The 17,857-nt window shown below is 44.8% G+C and overlaps 1 protein-coding gene across 1 annotated transcript; it reads right to left on the bottom strand.

The window, feature by feature from the left end:
- Nucleotides 1–12,089: 12,089 nt before the first annotated feature.
- On the bottom strand, nt 12,090–17,249 carry LOC148453912 (acrosin-like). The gene is made up of 5 exons (XM_088461529.1): nt 17,135–17,249; nt 16,134–16,335; nt 14,058–14,323; nt 12,723–12,868; nt 12,090–12,263 (listed from the first exon to the last, which is right to left on the bottom strand). The coding sequence occupies exons 1-5, from the start codon at nt 17,247–17,249 to the stop codon at nt 12,090–12,092; spliced, it is 903 nt and encodes a 300-aa protein (XP_088317655.1).
- Between the last annotated feature and the right edge of the window lie 608 nt (nt 17,250–17,857).

The raw sequence follows: 17,857 nt of genomic DNA, 5'->3' as shown, positions 1-17,857 counted from the left end.
AGACAAGCTCCAAAATGAGAAAAAAAAAAAGATCACGTTATGATATCTAATGAATAGGAATATATGAGATTAATAAGAATCCCAGACCACACCCCACAACGCTTCGTCAGCCTAAGTAGATGGGCAACCTTGCCAATCTAAACTCATCTCTAGTTAATACAAACTACTAGCAATGACTCCACATACACTAACGGACTCAAACTTTCCAAGCACAGGAGGAGTCGAGAAGCTCACAGATTGCCAACTGCCCCTAAATTTTCAGCCCATTCCGCCAGCTCTCCCTGAGATGTCCTGCTTCACCTACACGCCTTCCAGACAAAGAAGTACGAAGCTATCAAAAACTAGGACAGTCCTGACCAGTGGTGGCTCTAGAGGTGGGGCTGCAGTGCATTCCATAATTCAAATAGGGGAGCCACACCAACTGCCACCCCAAATACTGACAATCATCGCCGGCTGGGATTTACTGGCAGTTGGTGTGGCTCCCCTATTCGAATTTTGGACTGTGCTGCAGCCACACCCCTGCGTTTTTTTTGGCTGATCTTTCAGTAAGCACCATTGCAGAGAGGCTATGACAAACACTCTTCTAGACACTCAAATTACACACCAATGGGATTAATCTATCAAATAGCTCATCTTTAGGTAGCACTACCCTATACATGATCACCACACCAGAAGAAAGCCTACTGCTACATTCCTTTCACAGGCACCTCACCGGGCTCGGCCATCCATAGCGTGTTGGAAGGATGGAGCAAAGTCCGATGTCCTTCTCCCTGACCATCACAGCATACATACTCCCTAGTCTCCACTTCATTGCTTATACATCTAAGTGCCGTGTGGTGGAACTCCACCATTAAAGTGATCTGTTTATCTACCCATTCTAGATTTCCACAATAGTGAGTTACTGTTTGCTCCAGACAGTGGACCTCATTCAGAGCCGGTCGCGCAGAGCGTGCGGTCGGTCTGAATGAGGGGAGGACGTCTTGAATTTTCAAGACGTCCTCCTTTGCGGTGGTAAGGGTGTGGGTTAACACCCACAGCCTTACGACCGCCTAAGGTGATGGTCGCGATGGTCAAGACCATCGTGACCATCGGGGCTTACGACGAGACCCTAGGGTAGGGTCTCCCTTGTCGTAAACCCCGAAGAGCTTTCGGCTCTGTCTGAGCCGGAATCTCTCCACTGACATCACTAGTGATGTAAGTGGGGCAGCCCCCGTTTGGGCTGCCACCCCCCTGGCCCACCTTCCAAACGGGGCGAGCTGTCAATCAACATCGACAGCTCGTCTCCTTTGGATTGAGACCCGCTACGACCGGCGCTGTTGGTCGTAGCGGGTCTCACGCACGCGCACGACGGCGCCGGCGCCGTCGTGCACATGCTCTGTGGGGGGCCATCGACCCGGTCCGAGCGCATCGGCGCTAACGACCGGGTCTGAATGACCCCCAGTGTTCTTCCACTAGGTATTCCTAGCGCTGGTAAATCATCACATACTTAATGCTAGAATATTTGACTGTACTTTAAGGGGCATATTCAATTGGGTGCGAAAAATTTTGCACATCTCGTGCCCAATTTTGAATTACCATGGGTATGGGCGTTCTCAATACCCGCAGTATTCAGTTAAAAAAAAATTGGTTGCAAAATTTTGTGCGGGCAAATTCCCGAGGGGGGAGAAATAATAAATGTTCAGTCAGCCTGCTGCCCGGGATTACTGACTGCACAGCCCCCCCCCCCCCCCCATGCTGCCCACTACCTCTCCTCACCTCCCGCAGACATGATGCACTCACACACTAGCAGCACCTCAGAGGGGTAGGGGTGCGAGGGATTCCCTACAATATCTCTGATCTCTGGTCCCACTATTTGCCGACAGTAGCTGCAGCCCCCATAGGCTTCCATGGGGGCTGCAAAGCTGTCAGATTTACTAAGCTCCAGAATGCTGTAGCCTATGAGCTACACTTCACACAAATTACCGGGAGAGGGTTCCTCTGGAACCCTCCCCGGCAAGAGGAACCCTGTCCAGCAATGGCCGCTGCACACGCGTGGAAGGAGGAGGGAACACTTAACTACTAATGCTGGGCATACACTCTACAATTATCTGTCAGATATCTGGCCAATCTGGCTGGTTGGAATGAAAACCTGGTAATGTATGGGAGCAAATGACATTCAATCATTTGCTCACGAACACTGGAAAACAGACAAAAATGGTTGTTCAGACAAATTGGTTAAAACACACGAATTTAACCAATTTGAACAATTGTTTTTTGTTCGTTTTCCAGTGTTTAAGACCATATGATCAACTGTCATTTGCTCCCATATATTACCAGGTTTCCATTCCAACCAGCCAGATTGGAAGGTGCATGAGGGCCAACCGACACACTACAGTGGAGCAGCTCACCGTCCGGGGCCACCAGACATGTGTCTAAAATGACAGTTCAGTGAACCCTGCTACGTATGGGGCTTTGAAGCAAACGGTTACTGCACCTAGGCTAATGAAGGTGCATTGGCGGAAAAGGCTTCAATTTTCACGCCTGTATCGGAATTGGACCTCCGCTCATTGGCAAAGGGTTGCCTTCTCCGATGAGTCACGTTTTCTGCTTCATCGAACAGATGGACGTTGGCGTGTCAGGCGAGAAACATCGGAGAACAAACACCCTGCAACCATTGCTGGAAGAACACAACTTGGTGGTGGCAGCATTATGGTCTGTGGAATGTTTTCATGGCATTCTCTGGGCCCACTCATCCATATGGAGGGCACCCTCAACCGATGTGGTTATGAATCCATCCTGGCAGAGCACGTACACCCATACATGCTGATTGTCTTCCCTGAGGCGGATGGGATCTTCCTGCGACATGTCATACGGCTAGAAATGTCCGACAGTGGTTGGACAAGCATGACCAAGACTTCACCTCGATCATTGTGTTCACTCTATGGATACTCCACCACCCACCCTCCAGCGGCTGTGAGATGCACTGCAGTCAGCACGGCTCCAGATACCTGTGCCAACCTACCAGCACCTTATTGAATCACTCCCAGCCCGTCTAGTTGCTGTCCGTGCTACACACGGCGGTTACTCTGGCTATTAGCTGGTGGTCATAATAATTGTGACTCTAATGTATATAAAACCTTTTAAAAAAGTTAGCTGAAATGCACTATACAGATGACGATAATAATTAGGGTCATTACAGAATAAATAAAATAAGACACCATTTATAAATCTGTCTGGAAACAAACAAGGTTGAAGGGTTACCTGACCGCCCTCACGGCAGTGCCGGATCCATTTTTTTTTATTCAATATGCGCCAATATCGTTTTGGACAGGTAATAAAATGTACCATCTGTTACTGAGACAATAATCTCAAATTCTATTTTGTTTACTTATTTTTACATATTCATCAGCTGGGAGGCAGCTGCGACCATTCACTTCTTCGTCTTACAGCAGAGAAATTCTTTCCTCCTCCAAACTCTTGAGGACTTTTCTTGCAATTATATTGTAAGATGTACTGGGCGAGGACAATGGCAGCGTGTGTTTTTAAACTACTGCTAGTGCAGTCTGGTCAGGCCATGTGACAGTGTATACAGTGTTTTGTCATCTAAGGAATGCCTTTGATCAGGAGTTTATGCAAGAGGGGGAAAGAAAGAGCCTGAAACTCTAATCCGTTCCCACAGTCCCACTAAACGTGAGCTGGACCAACATTGGACAATAGCAGCAAAGCTTTCTGGTGGAACAATAGAAGCCTAAATATTACACGGCTGCTACCTCACAGCCCCTACATTCAGAAGAGAGTGCTTCCAGTGCTCATTATACCCGGCTGTTCCAGGGATGGAGACCATTAACACTGACTGTACTTCACTCCACCTTTTGCCGCAAGACAAAGGTGCAAGAGGAGTTATCGGAACTGTAGAGGTGTAAGAGTGTAATAAAACACAATTGGATTAACACACACACAAACGCACACATAACTGTACATCATTTCTATGTAATAATGTACTTTCTGTCGTACAAAGATCAGGCTATGAAAGGCTATAATGCCAAATTTATTATACACTTATTTCCTATTGCGCTCAACATATTAGCTTAACATGCACAAACAGCACGGTGGCATAGTGGTTAGCATTACTACCTCACAGTTCTGAGGTCATGAGTAAAGTTCATGGCCTATCTGTGTCTGTGGGGTCTATTTACTAAGCAGTGTTAGGAGACAGAGTGAAAAGTGATAAGGTGCCAGCCAATCAGCTCCCACCTGTCATTTTTCAAACAGCCTGTGAGATGACAGTTGGGAGCTGATTGGCTGGCACCTTATCACTGACATCACTTTTCACTCTGTCTCCTAACACTGCTTAGTAAATAGACCCCTGTATGTTCTATCTGTGTGTGTATGCTTTGGTTACACCCAGGAATGGATTTAGAGGTCAGGCCACCCCTGGACACAACAATTATAGCCAACCCCCAATTGTTTTCGTTATAAGGTTAGAAGGCTGGCGATTGAGAGCATAACAACATAGTAAGAAGCCAAGAGAGCTATGACATTTGATGTGATATCTGTTCCCCCTTGCTGTGGGTGGGCGGCGCTCAGATTCTTGTTTTATTACCATCACTGGCAGTAATGATACAAGCAGATACCTGGAAACAGTCTGTCAGTCTGAAACTTCCCAGTAACTTCAAAATATTTCCATGTACTGTGCCGCAACGTACCTGCAGGTAGGCCTGGTCACACTTAGAATTTGCTAGCGACCCACCCTGGCTTCATATGGGAGCAATTTTGAAATTACGGCTATAGTATTTTTTTATAGTCTTGCCTTGTAGCTGACATTAGTCGTTTTTACCTCCTGAGGTCAACACCAAAATATTTAGTTTTGAGGTGACGTGCAAAAGGGCCACGTAAAGTTGTCCATGAGAAAAACAGTCTCCACTTACCGTAAGTCATCTCCAGCCCCGTTACTGTCCCTGTGCTTTATTTATTGTAGTGCCAAAGCAGGGTCTTACTGGGAATTGGACTAGTTGGAAATTATAGAATCGTTTTTAACGTAAATTAAATAGAAACGGTAATAAAAGGGAAAAGCTGACAATTTATATCAGTAATCAGGGCTTACATAAATTTTTCTGGAGAACCGGATAATACGTATCAATCTCTACATGGTATAAAATAAAGTCCATCGTTGTGATATATCTTTAACGGTTTATGCAGCATAAGCCAAGAAAGCGCTCGTACGTACGTTTTCTTTTTAATTGACTGGTTTCACTAAAATCGTCACTGCTCGGCTCCCTTCTGTCATACATTAATGTTTCATACGGGTTGAGTATTAAATACCGGCAGTGGAGATGCCAGCTGTCAAAATACCGACAGCGGCATACCAATGCTCAAGATCCTGACAGGGGTTGGGTAATTATCCTAACTCTCTCCCTTTAACCCTCCTTTTCTGCACCCTAACCCTCCCCATTAGTGCCTAAACCTAATCCTCCCCCCTTAGTGTCTAACCCTAACTCCCCCCCCAGTGGTGCCTAAATCTAACCCCCCCTGTCCGTAGCTGAACCCTAACCTCCAGCCCCCTCCCAGCCTAACTCTAACCACCCCCCCGTGGCGCGCTGATCCTAACCTCCCCCCGGCAAACACCGCTATACTTACGGTTGGGATGACGGTTGTCGGGATTCCGGTGTCGGCATCTCCACTACTGTCGGGATTCCGGCACAGGTCTTTTGGCCGGAGGTGGGGATTTTGGCGCTGTGCTCCCGAGACCCGTCATCGCAGCTGTAGGCATCCCAACATCATCCCATTTCATACACCTAAACCTTCCTCCACAAATGCTCTATAAAATAGTGATAACTGCATCAAAATCCGTCCAGTGGTTTTTGAAATGATCCCGAACACACAGACAGACAGACAAACGCCTACCAGGGACTTTATTTTATACTATGTTTTGATTTATTACCAGTTATTTATATAGCACACACATATGCTGCAGCGCTTTTAGAGAGAATATCTGGCTAGTCCCACCAGTCCCTGCCCCATTGGAGTTTACACTCTATAGCCACATGTACACATACACACTAGGGTTCCACTGGGTACATTGGTTTCCTAATACACTCCCAAACATACTACTAGGTTATTGGATCCTGACAGAATGAACCATTGTGTGTGATGAAATATATGCTCTGTGTAAGTGGTGCCGCTATATAAAATGGGTTGGGTACCGAATGCCGGCACTTGGGATCCCGGTGGACAGAATCCCAATGCCGGCATCCCGACCAGGTTACCAGGTTAATCTAACCCCTAACCCTCCCTGCTCGGTGCATAAACCTAAGCTCCCCCTTCCCTTACCCTAAACCTAACCCTCCCCCCCATGGCCCATATTCAACTAGCGGCGAAAAGTCAGAATCCATGAAAAAGTATCGCGGATGATGTCATTTCGCCAGGCATATACTTTTCGCCGTTTTCAATGCAATGTAATAGGCGAAAAAGTTTCGCTTATGAATAGCAGGCAGAGAAAAGCGTAGAATTGCGGTTTTGGGGTACAAAGGTACGGAAACCACTCTGCACCCTTGGGACAGCCCCCTGAAGGATAACTGCGTCAAAAAATCCCTAAAATAAAAAAATAAGGAACACCCAAAAAATTACTTTTAAAATGGGGGTGAAGAAGTCCAAAGTTGTGGCACACACATAAAAACTAGCGAAATAGACTTTTGCCAGGCCTGCAAGTATAGGGAGGTGTTTTTCTGATTGCAGGTGCCTTTTTGGTGTCACTTAAAACTTCACTTCAGCGATTTTAAACCATGCTTGCACCCATTTTCAAGTACCCCAAATCTGACAGGAATACTTATTTTCTCGAAAAATAAAACGGCTTAATACTATTCTTCACCACTTGTGCAAAGAGGCTAATTAGAAGCAATTGACAGCACTTAAGTACCCCAAATAGCTTCAGTAGGGTTATTCGGAGACATCTATAGTGATCCCCAATGTTGGTGCATCTTTTAGTGGGTGTCAGGCCGATTTCCCCATTTTTGACAGCACTTTTCGCCTGTTTGAGTATCGCCCGGACGCGTTTTTGCGTCCTTTGGAATTGAATATGGCGAATAGCGGGGGCGCGCCTGATAAGTTTCTGTGGCCATAACACGCGATGTAGGCGAAATGTGCGGCAGGCGGAAAAGTATTGAGGTTGCGCAACTAATTGAATACGGGCCTTAGTAGCCTAACCCTTAATCCTTCCCCCCAACCATGCTACTTACCTTCAGGAATCCGGGGGGTCGGGATGCCGGCATTCTGATAAGTGTCAGGATTCTGACCACATCCCATAAAAAATAAATAAGCAAAAATAACAAGTGGGGCGACTTTCCTTGAACTTGATGATTCAGTAGCTAATACATTTAGGGATCTATGTACTAAGCCTTGGAAAGAGATAAAGTGGATGGGGATAAAGTACCAACCAATCAGCTCCTAACTTGACAGTTTACAGTTTGTGTTTGAAAAATGACAGATAAGGTACCAACCAATCAGCTCTTAACTCTCTCCAAGGCTTAGTACAAAGATCCCTTTATCTTCATCAAATGAATTGTATTATGTTTCATGATAAGTTCAGTAACTATTTTTTTGTGAAGTGTCTAAACCTGTTATTGCTGAACTAGATCATCCATCACTGTATCAGCTGACGCAGAAATTCATGTCTGACATCTCGGGATTCCGACTGAATAGAATGTTTAGAAAGGTATTCAAGTTTTCATAGGGCTGGAGTCTATTGCCTGAGTGACAGCATTCTCCAGCTTTCTTCTATTGTTTTACATCCTTTGTATTAATCGCAGCTTTCAAGTACTCACATATTTTGATGGCAGCCAAAAAAAAAACCCCACAAACATTTCTGCTACGCTCACATTGTTATATATGATCAGCATCATCCTGCTGTGCCTCTCTGAGACCCATCTCATGCTTTAAAGCAGGGGTGGGGAACCTTTTTTCTGCCGAGGGCCGTCTTGATAGATATAACATTATTTGCTGGCCCGGTGCAGGCCACGCCCCCTCCATGTGATGTCGCACAGGGGTGGAGCCAAAATCCTCCCTCATCCCTGAGCATGTAACAACCTGACAATATCATCAGGTTGGCCTGCATGTTCGGGCGACGAACGACAAAGACCAACGACCTGCGGGAGCGTGCATTTTTGGTTGTTTGTCTTTATCGTTGATCATTTTAGCATACACACTGGTCGATATAGTGAATGACTAAACGATAACGATATCAGTAGTTTACGAAGGGGGAGGGGAGGGTGGTGGTTTCCAAGCACCCAGTACCCCCACCCTGACAGACGAGCGAACGCCATATTATTAAGCCCCGCCCCCTCGCTGCAAAATGCCGCAATTTGAGGGTCAATCGGGAGGAGGCAATTCCATTAGAATCGCGTCATTTGGCCCCGGCCCTTTCCCCATTGCCCCACGAATCGCTGCATTTTGCCGCTAAGGGGAGGGGCCTAATGACCTAATGACAGTGCTGGGTCCCGTTGCCATCACTACCACACGCAGCTGCTGGTATGTGTGTGCATATCTACATGCATGTTTATATATATATATATATATATATATATATATATATATATATATAAGCAAACTTGTGTCTGGCACTCTGTTGGCCTCAGCCGACCATTACCTTGCTCCAGGTGCCCTCCTCATAGGGCAATGCCATACCAAATATAGAAGGAGTGCCGCCTGTTTTTTCTCTCTCTATCTCCCCCCCCCCATGAAAATCCTGCATTTGCCCCTGGATATCATTATCGTTCAGTCGTTTCAAATATCGGCAGTGTTTTATGCTGTGCCCTGTACATGCCTAGTGTGATGGGACAGGTAACTGGTCACAATATTATGTTGGATTTTTTTTTATGTGCTATACACAGCTAAGGTAACACTAGGCACAGCTTCTAAGGATTAGTGATCAAACAGTGCCATCTACTGGCTCAGTTATAGTACTGTATATGGCACAATTACAGATGGGAAACTAAAGTTACACAAAGACTTCTTGCATCCACTGCTTGCCTTGTGAGCTGAACTATTAATCCTGAGAACGCAGTCTATAAATTATAGATGTAAATACTTTATAAGTATGCCCTAAAATAACATACTATACACTTTATGAGTCCTATAATTTAAAAACAGCTAAATAAAAGAAGAATTGCGGAGAGAGAAAAATATTTTTTAATGAAAAAATGTAAATTGCACAAAACCAGGTCCCTTTGTTATTTCTTGTATGACAATTATTTTCAGTATAATGTCCAAAAATCCCAGATACCCTCTAGCAAAGTTCTCTTGATTTCATTATTCGATCTCAAACTCTTAAGCTGGCCACACACTAGACCAACTTACATCCAACCAGCCAACTAGTGGATTGTTTGGAATGAAAATCTGGTAAGGTATGAAAGCAAATGACAATCAGCATCTTGCTCCCAAACGCCGGAAAATGGACAAAAACTGTTGTTTGTTAAATGTTTGATCTAAACAATTTGTTCAAACTTGTCTGAACGACCATTTTCATCTGTTTTCTGGCATTTAGGAACAAATTGCTGATCATCATTTACTCCCATTCCTTACCAGATTTTCATTCCAACCAGACAACTAGTTGGATGGTTGGATGAAAGTTGGTCTAGTGTGTGGCCAGCTTTAGAGTAATTACAACTTTATGATTTTATAAAGTAATATGGTTGTATAAATTCAGTATGTATTAATGAGGGGTTGGTTACGGGATGCCAGGCAGATGGGATGCCAGCGATCAGCTGCATCCTGACAGTCAGAATCCTGACGCCCAAAGGTAAGTACCCCTAAACCTACCCCTCCCTCCCCACAGCCTATCCCTAACCTAGCGATTTTCAACCTCTTTCAGCTCGCAGCACACCGAACACGATTTAAAAATTGCCAAGGCACATCATCAGTTCCCCACTGGAAAATGAACACACACAAATTGCCCCACGGGGGAAAAAAAAAAAAAAAAGACACACCTAGGCCCCCACAGGAAAAAAATATATAACACATCAACCCCCACAGGAAAAAAAAACAAAGACATTGTCTCCCACAGAAAATAATCAAAGACATTGGCACCACAGAGAACAAACACTCAATTATTGCCCGAGCCCCCCCCCCCACAACAGACTTACCTGACCTGATGGTAGCAGAGATAGGAGCTCCCAGTCGTCCTTGTCCCTCAGCTACGAGTTGCACCAGCACCAAGTAGCCTCACTCACACTCAATCACTCACACACTCTGCAGAGATAGAGCAGTGAGTGCTGGTAAGATGGCCATGTGACATGTGTGGCCTATGAGGTCACGCTGCTGAGTCTCATAGGTCACTGCCCGGACAGCATCTGAGCTACCTGGAAGAGCTCAGCACTGCCTGTGCTCGAGCTTAAACTGGCAGAGGTTGCGCACGGCATCTCCGGCAGGACACACTTGAAGATCACTAGAGGCACACTAGTGTGCTGCGGCATAGCGATTGAAAAGCCCTGCCCTAACCCTAGTGGAATCCCTCCCCACTTGGACACCCGGTGCGGGGAGGGATGTAGTGCGAGCCACGAATCGGCGAGCCAGGAAAAGGGAAACGGCCTCGCTGACAGGGGGCATGGCGTTGCAGGCCAAATCCCCATTTTAGTCACTGCGGGGGTCCTGGAAGTGCGGACTGCCCTCGGGGACCACTCTGTTCGCAGTGCCGGCTCTTTCCCTGTGTCAGGAGCCAAGTGCTGTATGTAATGCTACAGTGCAGTACCCGGCTCCTGTCACTGAGGAGTCAGGACTTTGGTGTCACCCCGAGGGCAGCCCGCACCCTTGTTGTGGCGCCAGTGCCTAATCCTCCCCTCCTGCACCTAACCCTAACCTTCCCCCTAGTGCTTAACCCTAACCCTCATACTTACCCGCTGGGATCACAGGCGCAGGGATGCTGGTGCCGGCATTTTCACTACTGTCGGGATTCTGGTGCCGGGATGCTAGCGCCGACATTCTGTGCCCCGGCATCCCAACTACATCCCATCTAGGGGCAGTGTCGGACTGGGGCATGAAGGGCCCACTGGGTGAATGCAGTGGTAAGGGCCCATGCTTAAGGGGAGTGGTCATCCACCAGAGGGGGTGTGGCCAGCCGCCACAGACACTTGACTAACCATTAAGCAAATCTTGATGTAGTTTCTATAGAAGGGAACCAAACCCCCATGTTGGTCAGTGGTCCTGCACCATAAAATAACTGACCATCTAATAGAGTATCAATCTATAATTTAAGTTCTGGAACCGGACATCTAGAAGAGAGGGGTGGGCCCACAGGTAGTGGGGCCCACCGGGGATTTCCCCTGTACCCCTCTGGGCCAGTCCAACCCTGTCTAGGGGGCAGATACAATTCGATGTTTATGTAAGAATTCATTCTGGCAAAACGCGTGGTTTGCGGCATAACATGGTGCTGCTTGCAGAAGAGCAACCGGATGATGGGAGCAGCTGGATGAGGTTAGGGAACTCTTTGCACCTCTAGGTTTGTGAAACGGCATAAAAACAGGATTTTGTACTACGAGCGATAGAAATGAGATCACAATGGGCATGTTTAGTAGCGTTCCTTTCTATGCATGGTCCCTGAACAGCCATTTCTGGAGCCACCTTTACACAGACAACATAACACAATAGTGTCACATGCAACAGACAGAATCACTAATTTAAACTAAAAAGGAAGCTAAACTGAGCAGTGCATAATGAAAACAGAGACTCTAAAGTTGTCCAACGACTATCGCTTTAGGACCACACCCTTCATTAAAGTCAATGAAAGTGAGGTCACATCTGGACGGTCGTTATTGCATGTGTCACGTCTGTGTATGTGAGTGCTGTTATTACAATGAACAAAGCTGCATAGTATATTGGTGCTATATAAAGGTAAATTATACTATGTGCACCTGGAAGCCCGAATTTCAGCAAAAGTGTAGTTCAGTAACTCGGTTTTCATATACAAATGCCCAAGACGATACTTAGCAGAAACTGTTTATTTATATATATATATAGATTTCAGTAACAAATGATAATACGCCACCAAGTGTCTTCAAGTTCTCCTCTAGTTTCCGCCATGACAGATGGAATTGTCACATAATTGGTGGCAGGTAATGATCTTAATTTATCTTTTTTGCAAGTTTGTCGTTGATCCAGTCCAGATAGTATTGGGTGAAGGAGTAAACCCCTGGGCTCAGTGCTTGCCCACAGCCGGATCCCCAGCTGGTTACACCCACCACTGAGAAGATTTTGGAGCCTGGGTATCTGCACATTAAAGGTCCTCCGCTGTCACCCTGCATGCAACAAGAGAAGACACAGTCAATAGAAATACATGCTTATACTTTGTAAGCGGTCCTTAAGTAAGAAAAGAAAACCCCAATAACTATCCACATAAACATAAAATGGACTCAGACTTAGGGGTATATTTACTAAAGTGCAGATTTTTAGAAGTGGAGTTGTTGCCCGTACATAACTTTGGCTACACATCCACAAAACGTTTGCATTGTCGCCCCCCCAGTAACACCCGTTTAGTGTCCGCAGGGAATCGGCTGAGATGTGTGTGACTCCGAATCGTACGTGCATTCACAAAGATGTGTAAGCAGCCCGCAACGCAAGCGCGGTATGTGAAAGATGGCGCTGCATTCGAAGTTGCAAGCAAGGCGAAATCAGGCCCAGGGTCACCAAACACAAGCGCTTCAAATCGTACAAACCTACTGTATCTTGCTCCATATTAGTTCTACAGATTTTATTACCTGACAGCTGTCAATGCCGCCGCGCTCATAGCCTGCACACAGGTTGTATACTTTCACCGCGCCGTTGTACCATCTGCGGCCGTTACAGACTTGATTAGGGATCAGCGTCACCTGGGCCTCCTGTAGAATGTCCGATACTTCCGAGGCTGCAAAAGAAAATAATCTAAGTAACCTGCAATGGCCCCTAACCTTGTGCTCTGATCTGGGTCCCTTGTGATTACTTTAATTCAGCAAACTTTGGGGTCTATTTACTAAGCAGTGTTAGGAGACAGAGTGAAAAGTGATAAGGTGCCAGCCAATCAGCTCCCAACTGTCATTTTTCAAACACAACATGTGAGATGGCAGTTAGGAGCTGATTGGCTGGCACCTTATCACTTTCTTATCACTTTTCACTCTGTCTCTTATCACTGCTTAGTACATAGACCCCTAAATCATTAAAGGACCACTAGGGCTAGGATGAAAGTGACCTTATAAGAGAGCTTCTGTACTAATATCATCACCATTTACCAGCGTTTTCTTCCTATTATATCAACATTGCTCTGATATACAGACGTGTCCTCACACATCTAACCTCAATACGCCACGCAGCGACTTGTCTGACGTGAGTGAACCGACAGGTTCCCATGCTACTCTGCTGGCGTCTATTGTAGCCGAAAATTCGTCTAAGTCACAATACGATGCACCAGGAGACGATGCTGATTATTACCATTTGCGACACTTGTGTAGCTGTGTGCACCTGAGACTATATATGAACCGCAACAGAACTGACAAAAACCGCGGCCGCTACATGGTAGCACTACGTATACGGACTCAGAGACTCAGGTGCACACAGATATACAAGTGTCGCATATGGAATTAATCAGCACAGTCTCCTGGTGCGTCAGTCACATCACATTGCAACTTAGATGGCGCGCTGAGAGGGGCTTTTTGGCGCGACTGCAGCAAAGAGGACACATCTGTAACCGAGGGGTGAAATGTATCATAAACTGTAGTTTTACATATTTAAAACATGTTTTGTAGCATCAGGTACTTGTTATCCTATGGTGACATATATGCAGTGTATTGTATCTTCATTTCTTAGATTATGATGCATTATGTAGAATGAAATCTAGTAGAAATGAATTGGGCAATGAATAAGTAGTACTCATAATAGGTGTATATAAATAGATTGTAAACTAGCGAGCAGGGCCCTCTAACCTATTTGTCTGTCTGTTTTTACAAAGTCTAGTTTTATTAGTGGCTTTTCCCAATTGTCAAACATAACGGAATAAGCCGCCACGCTATATAAGTAACTTTTATTAAGAATAATAACGATAAAAGATAAACCAGGCTTACAATCCTCCTTCAGGACTCCAAAACCAGCAATATAGCAGTCAGTCATGAGCTTAATGTCTGCGGTTTTCATTGGTAGACATGCCGGCTGAATGTAGTTGTTATAAGAGATTGGTTTATCTGCGAGCAGCATGGCAATATCATTGCGTTGCGTGTCTGCGGCGTAATGCTCATGGACAATCATTTTGGCGATGCCACGAATCTGCACTTCTGTTCCCAAATGTGACAGCTGGTTAGCGCCAAAGACCAGTCTCCAAGAGTAGACATCACTGAAACACCAGAGATGAAAACATTACATGTAATAAAAGATTAGCCAGCCGGCTACAAGGTCATATTCGCAGTCAATTCTCCATCTGCAGTTACCACATTACTTAAGTAGTAATCTATTACCAGGATTCCTCGGCTATCGTCATAACAGCAGTCGCCATATCTGTCTGCGGGTATTGCCATATTGGGTAGTTTACCAAGTTCCCAAAAGAGTAGCTTTTTGGAGCTTGGCCCCCGGTAGCCCATTGTAGCCTATGGCTTACTGTATAGCAAAAAAGTTGTAAGGAACTGATACGACAGCCGCACATACGCATTAGGCATGTTGGGTCTGGACCAGAAAGTTAATTGCGCAGGCTAAAACTTTACTTTTTTCTATTTGCTGGCAAGAGAGTGTTAATAAATGGCACATTAATATAATTATCTATTTTTGATAGTGCACTTTACAATCCCCCATATCAATTAAACAATGTTTTTTGTTCTATAGATGGTAAGCAGGGCCCTCTTACCCCCCCATGTCCGTCTATTACCCAGTTTTGTTCGAATAATGTTATTTCCAATTGTAAAGCGCAACGGAATATACTGCACTGTATAAGAAACTTTTAATAAATAATAAATATATGCTATAAAAATGTAAAGTTGTATAAATTTTACAAAAACTATACTCTTGGAGTCTTGCTTTAGAGGAACAATCCCAATGGCTTTCTCCATCTTTCTAATGCGGCCCATAAATCTACAGCCCGAATTCCATCGTTCTGCCGACTCCGATCAACAATCAAAATTAAAGATCAGCGACATCGCAGATCGACGATCCGTTGGGGAATCAGGGAAATGCAACTTGTTAAAGTCACCAACTCACTGATTATGCCTATTTTCGGGTTGCAACCGGGGAATCGAGATTGTACAAAATGTTGGATTTCACCGAACCCCCGACCCCGGCAAAACGGGGCATTGCCCGGATAAAAGCTAGATGTAGGGGCTTTATAAATAAAGTAAATAAAAAAAGTTAAAAAAAAAAGTAAATCCTGCTGGCTTCCTATTTGTCCAGAAATTAAATGTAACTGGTCCACATCCACCACCACTTGAGGTATGCCTGATCACCTTACGTCATTTCCCCTGAATTCATTTTCTAGGTTATCCCATTCTGATTAACATTAAATAATAATTAAGTCTCAATTTAAAATGCCCATTGAGTTTTATGAACACTTATTATTATTATTTTAATAGACTAATGCTTTTGAACAGAGTGGCACCAAGACTATCTGTATTGGCGGTGGTCTGTCCAGTCTCCCGACATGCGCATTGGGAGCCACAGGTGCGCAATATGATAAATGGTGCTCCAGCCAATCAGCTCCCAACTGTCATTTTTCAAACAGATGACAGTTGGGAGCTGATTGGCTGGAGCACCATTATAATACTGGGTTCCTGTGCCCAGTTAGTGGTAGGAGCATGGCCTGATTTCCATTCTAGAATGGGACCTTAGAGTAGGTCTGAGTAGGAGGACCAATGGGAGGCTACGAGCTCTTGGTGCGCACGGCCACACGTGGCCCCATAGGCTGTGGTGGTCCATACAACGGAGCCACGCTGGTGATAACTGTCTCAGGGTGCAGGTTACAGAGCTCCACTAGGGAGAATTAGCAGCTCGTGTAACCTTTAATGTGCAACTGTTAGTGTAGCTTTGCTGAAGTGCAGAAATATCTTACATAACCCCAAATTTAGATAAAACTGCACTCTAATAATATGTAGCTGTAACACAGATGTAATCACGAGTATCTAATTGTGCCTCAACAGTATAGAAGTGAGGGTGTTACTTACTTCCCCCGATTCCTGAAGCAATGGGCAGCTGTCATAACCCACTTCTCATTCAGGATGGAGCCTCCACAAAGATGTAGGTAATAGTCAACGTCCATGAACTCTTGAATGCTGACTAACCACGGCCAGGAGCCAGGTAACGCATCTTTTCCGCCGACAATACGAGAGCCAAAATGCTCCCCCACCAGGGGGCGGCTTCCACATGCTGCGGGGGAAAGGGATATTTTAGAAGTATTGTAACGATATGACAGGCAAGTAGTGACCATTACCGCAAAGTACTGCCTGACTCCACATTCTGCTAGAACCCCACCAACATATAGTGTGTGTGTACATACATACACATATATATATATATATATATATATATATATATATATACACACACACAGTACACATTATATATATATATATATTTATAGTAAAGGTACTGAGGGGTAAATGCTACTTATCACCACCTGGGGATGGTGATAAGTTTGTTTAAAAAAATTAGGTATTTGTCTCCAAAAACCATTATATAAATATGATCTGGAGAAAAGTCCCATTGGTGACAATGGCAGAAACAGTCATGTCAGTAAACGGTGAATAACTAGAGAAAACAGATTTCTCTATACTTTTCACTGCACTTAAATATGGAGAATATATAAGTATCACATTTTCCAGCTTTTATGCTGGAAAATGAGATAATTATGTTTATTAAATATCCCCCATAGACCCTGAATCACTCTCCAAGCTTTGATAAATCTCCCCCCAAGTCTTGTACTGCAACAGTCAGGTTTCTAATGTCAACTAATGTTTAGCCCAGTCAGTGAGCCAGACGGTGACTTTGGCATCTGATATGTCTGTTATACAGGACATAAATATGATCGCTCCCCTCTTTGTCCATTCTCAGTCTCCCCTAATTCTGATCCTTCATCATTGAATCTTAACATGTAAAATAATTGATGACTTCTTTGACACACTGTGACAGACACCGTACATCATTTCTCCAGCCTAATCGTACTCACCACTAGGGATGGGTGTGGTAATATGCCCACTGCTAGGGATGGGTGCGCTGGCGACATCATTCGCAAGTACCCCAAAAAGGGCGACGCTGATATATACGACCAGGAGTAGCTTCATGGCATGCGGTACCTCTGCCCTAGGTCACAGGAACTGACTGCAGCTAGGAGACGTCTCACTAGAACGTCATTGGGAGCATTGTGACATCATCAGTGATTATGATGCTTGTGTATAGCTGGATACACACCTAACAGATATATCTGCCGATGATGATTGTTCATACACACTGACCAATCATCATCTGCCATCTGGCTGTGGGTCCTGCTGGCCGGGGGCCGTGTCGCACAATTTGCATATACTGACTATGAGTAGGGGAAGGATATAAAATGGACTGTGACAAGATTTTAGGTGACTCAAATGGAACTTTATATAAACTATTGACATCAGACTAGCATTAAAGGATAATTGCACCTAAAACAGATAAAATAGTTTTGGCCGGAATTAAGACAAAGGGGCCTATTCATCAACAATAAAATAACGTTTTTAAGGACATTTTCCTTAATTAACGTTATTTTAGTATTCATGATGACACTTAGCACAGGAGAGAACACTGATATCTCCTTGCTAAGTCCCCCTGCGTTAATTTCCACACTCCCCATACATTAGTACATTAATATGGGGATATGGAAAATATGGTATTCATCAAATTCCGAAAAATTATGTATTTT

This window comes from Taudactylus pleione, unplaced genomic scaffold (assembly GCF_031769625.1).
Source record: "Taudactylus pleione unplaced genomic scaffold, aTauple2 ptg001060l, whole genome shotgun sequence".
Classification (NCBI taxonomy): Eukaryota; Metazoa; Chordata; class Amphibia; order Anura; family Myobatrachidae; genus Taudactylus; species Taudactylus pleione.
This window is presented reverse-complemented; position numbering and strand designations above follow the sequence as displayed.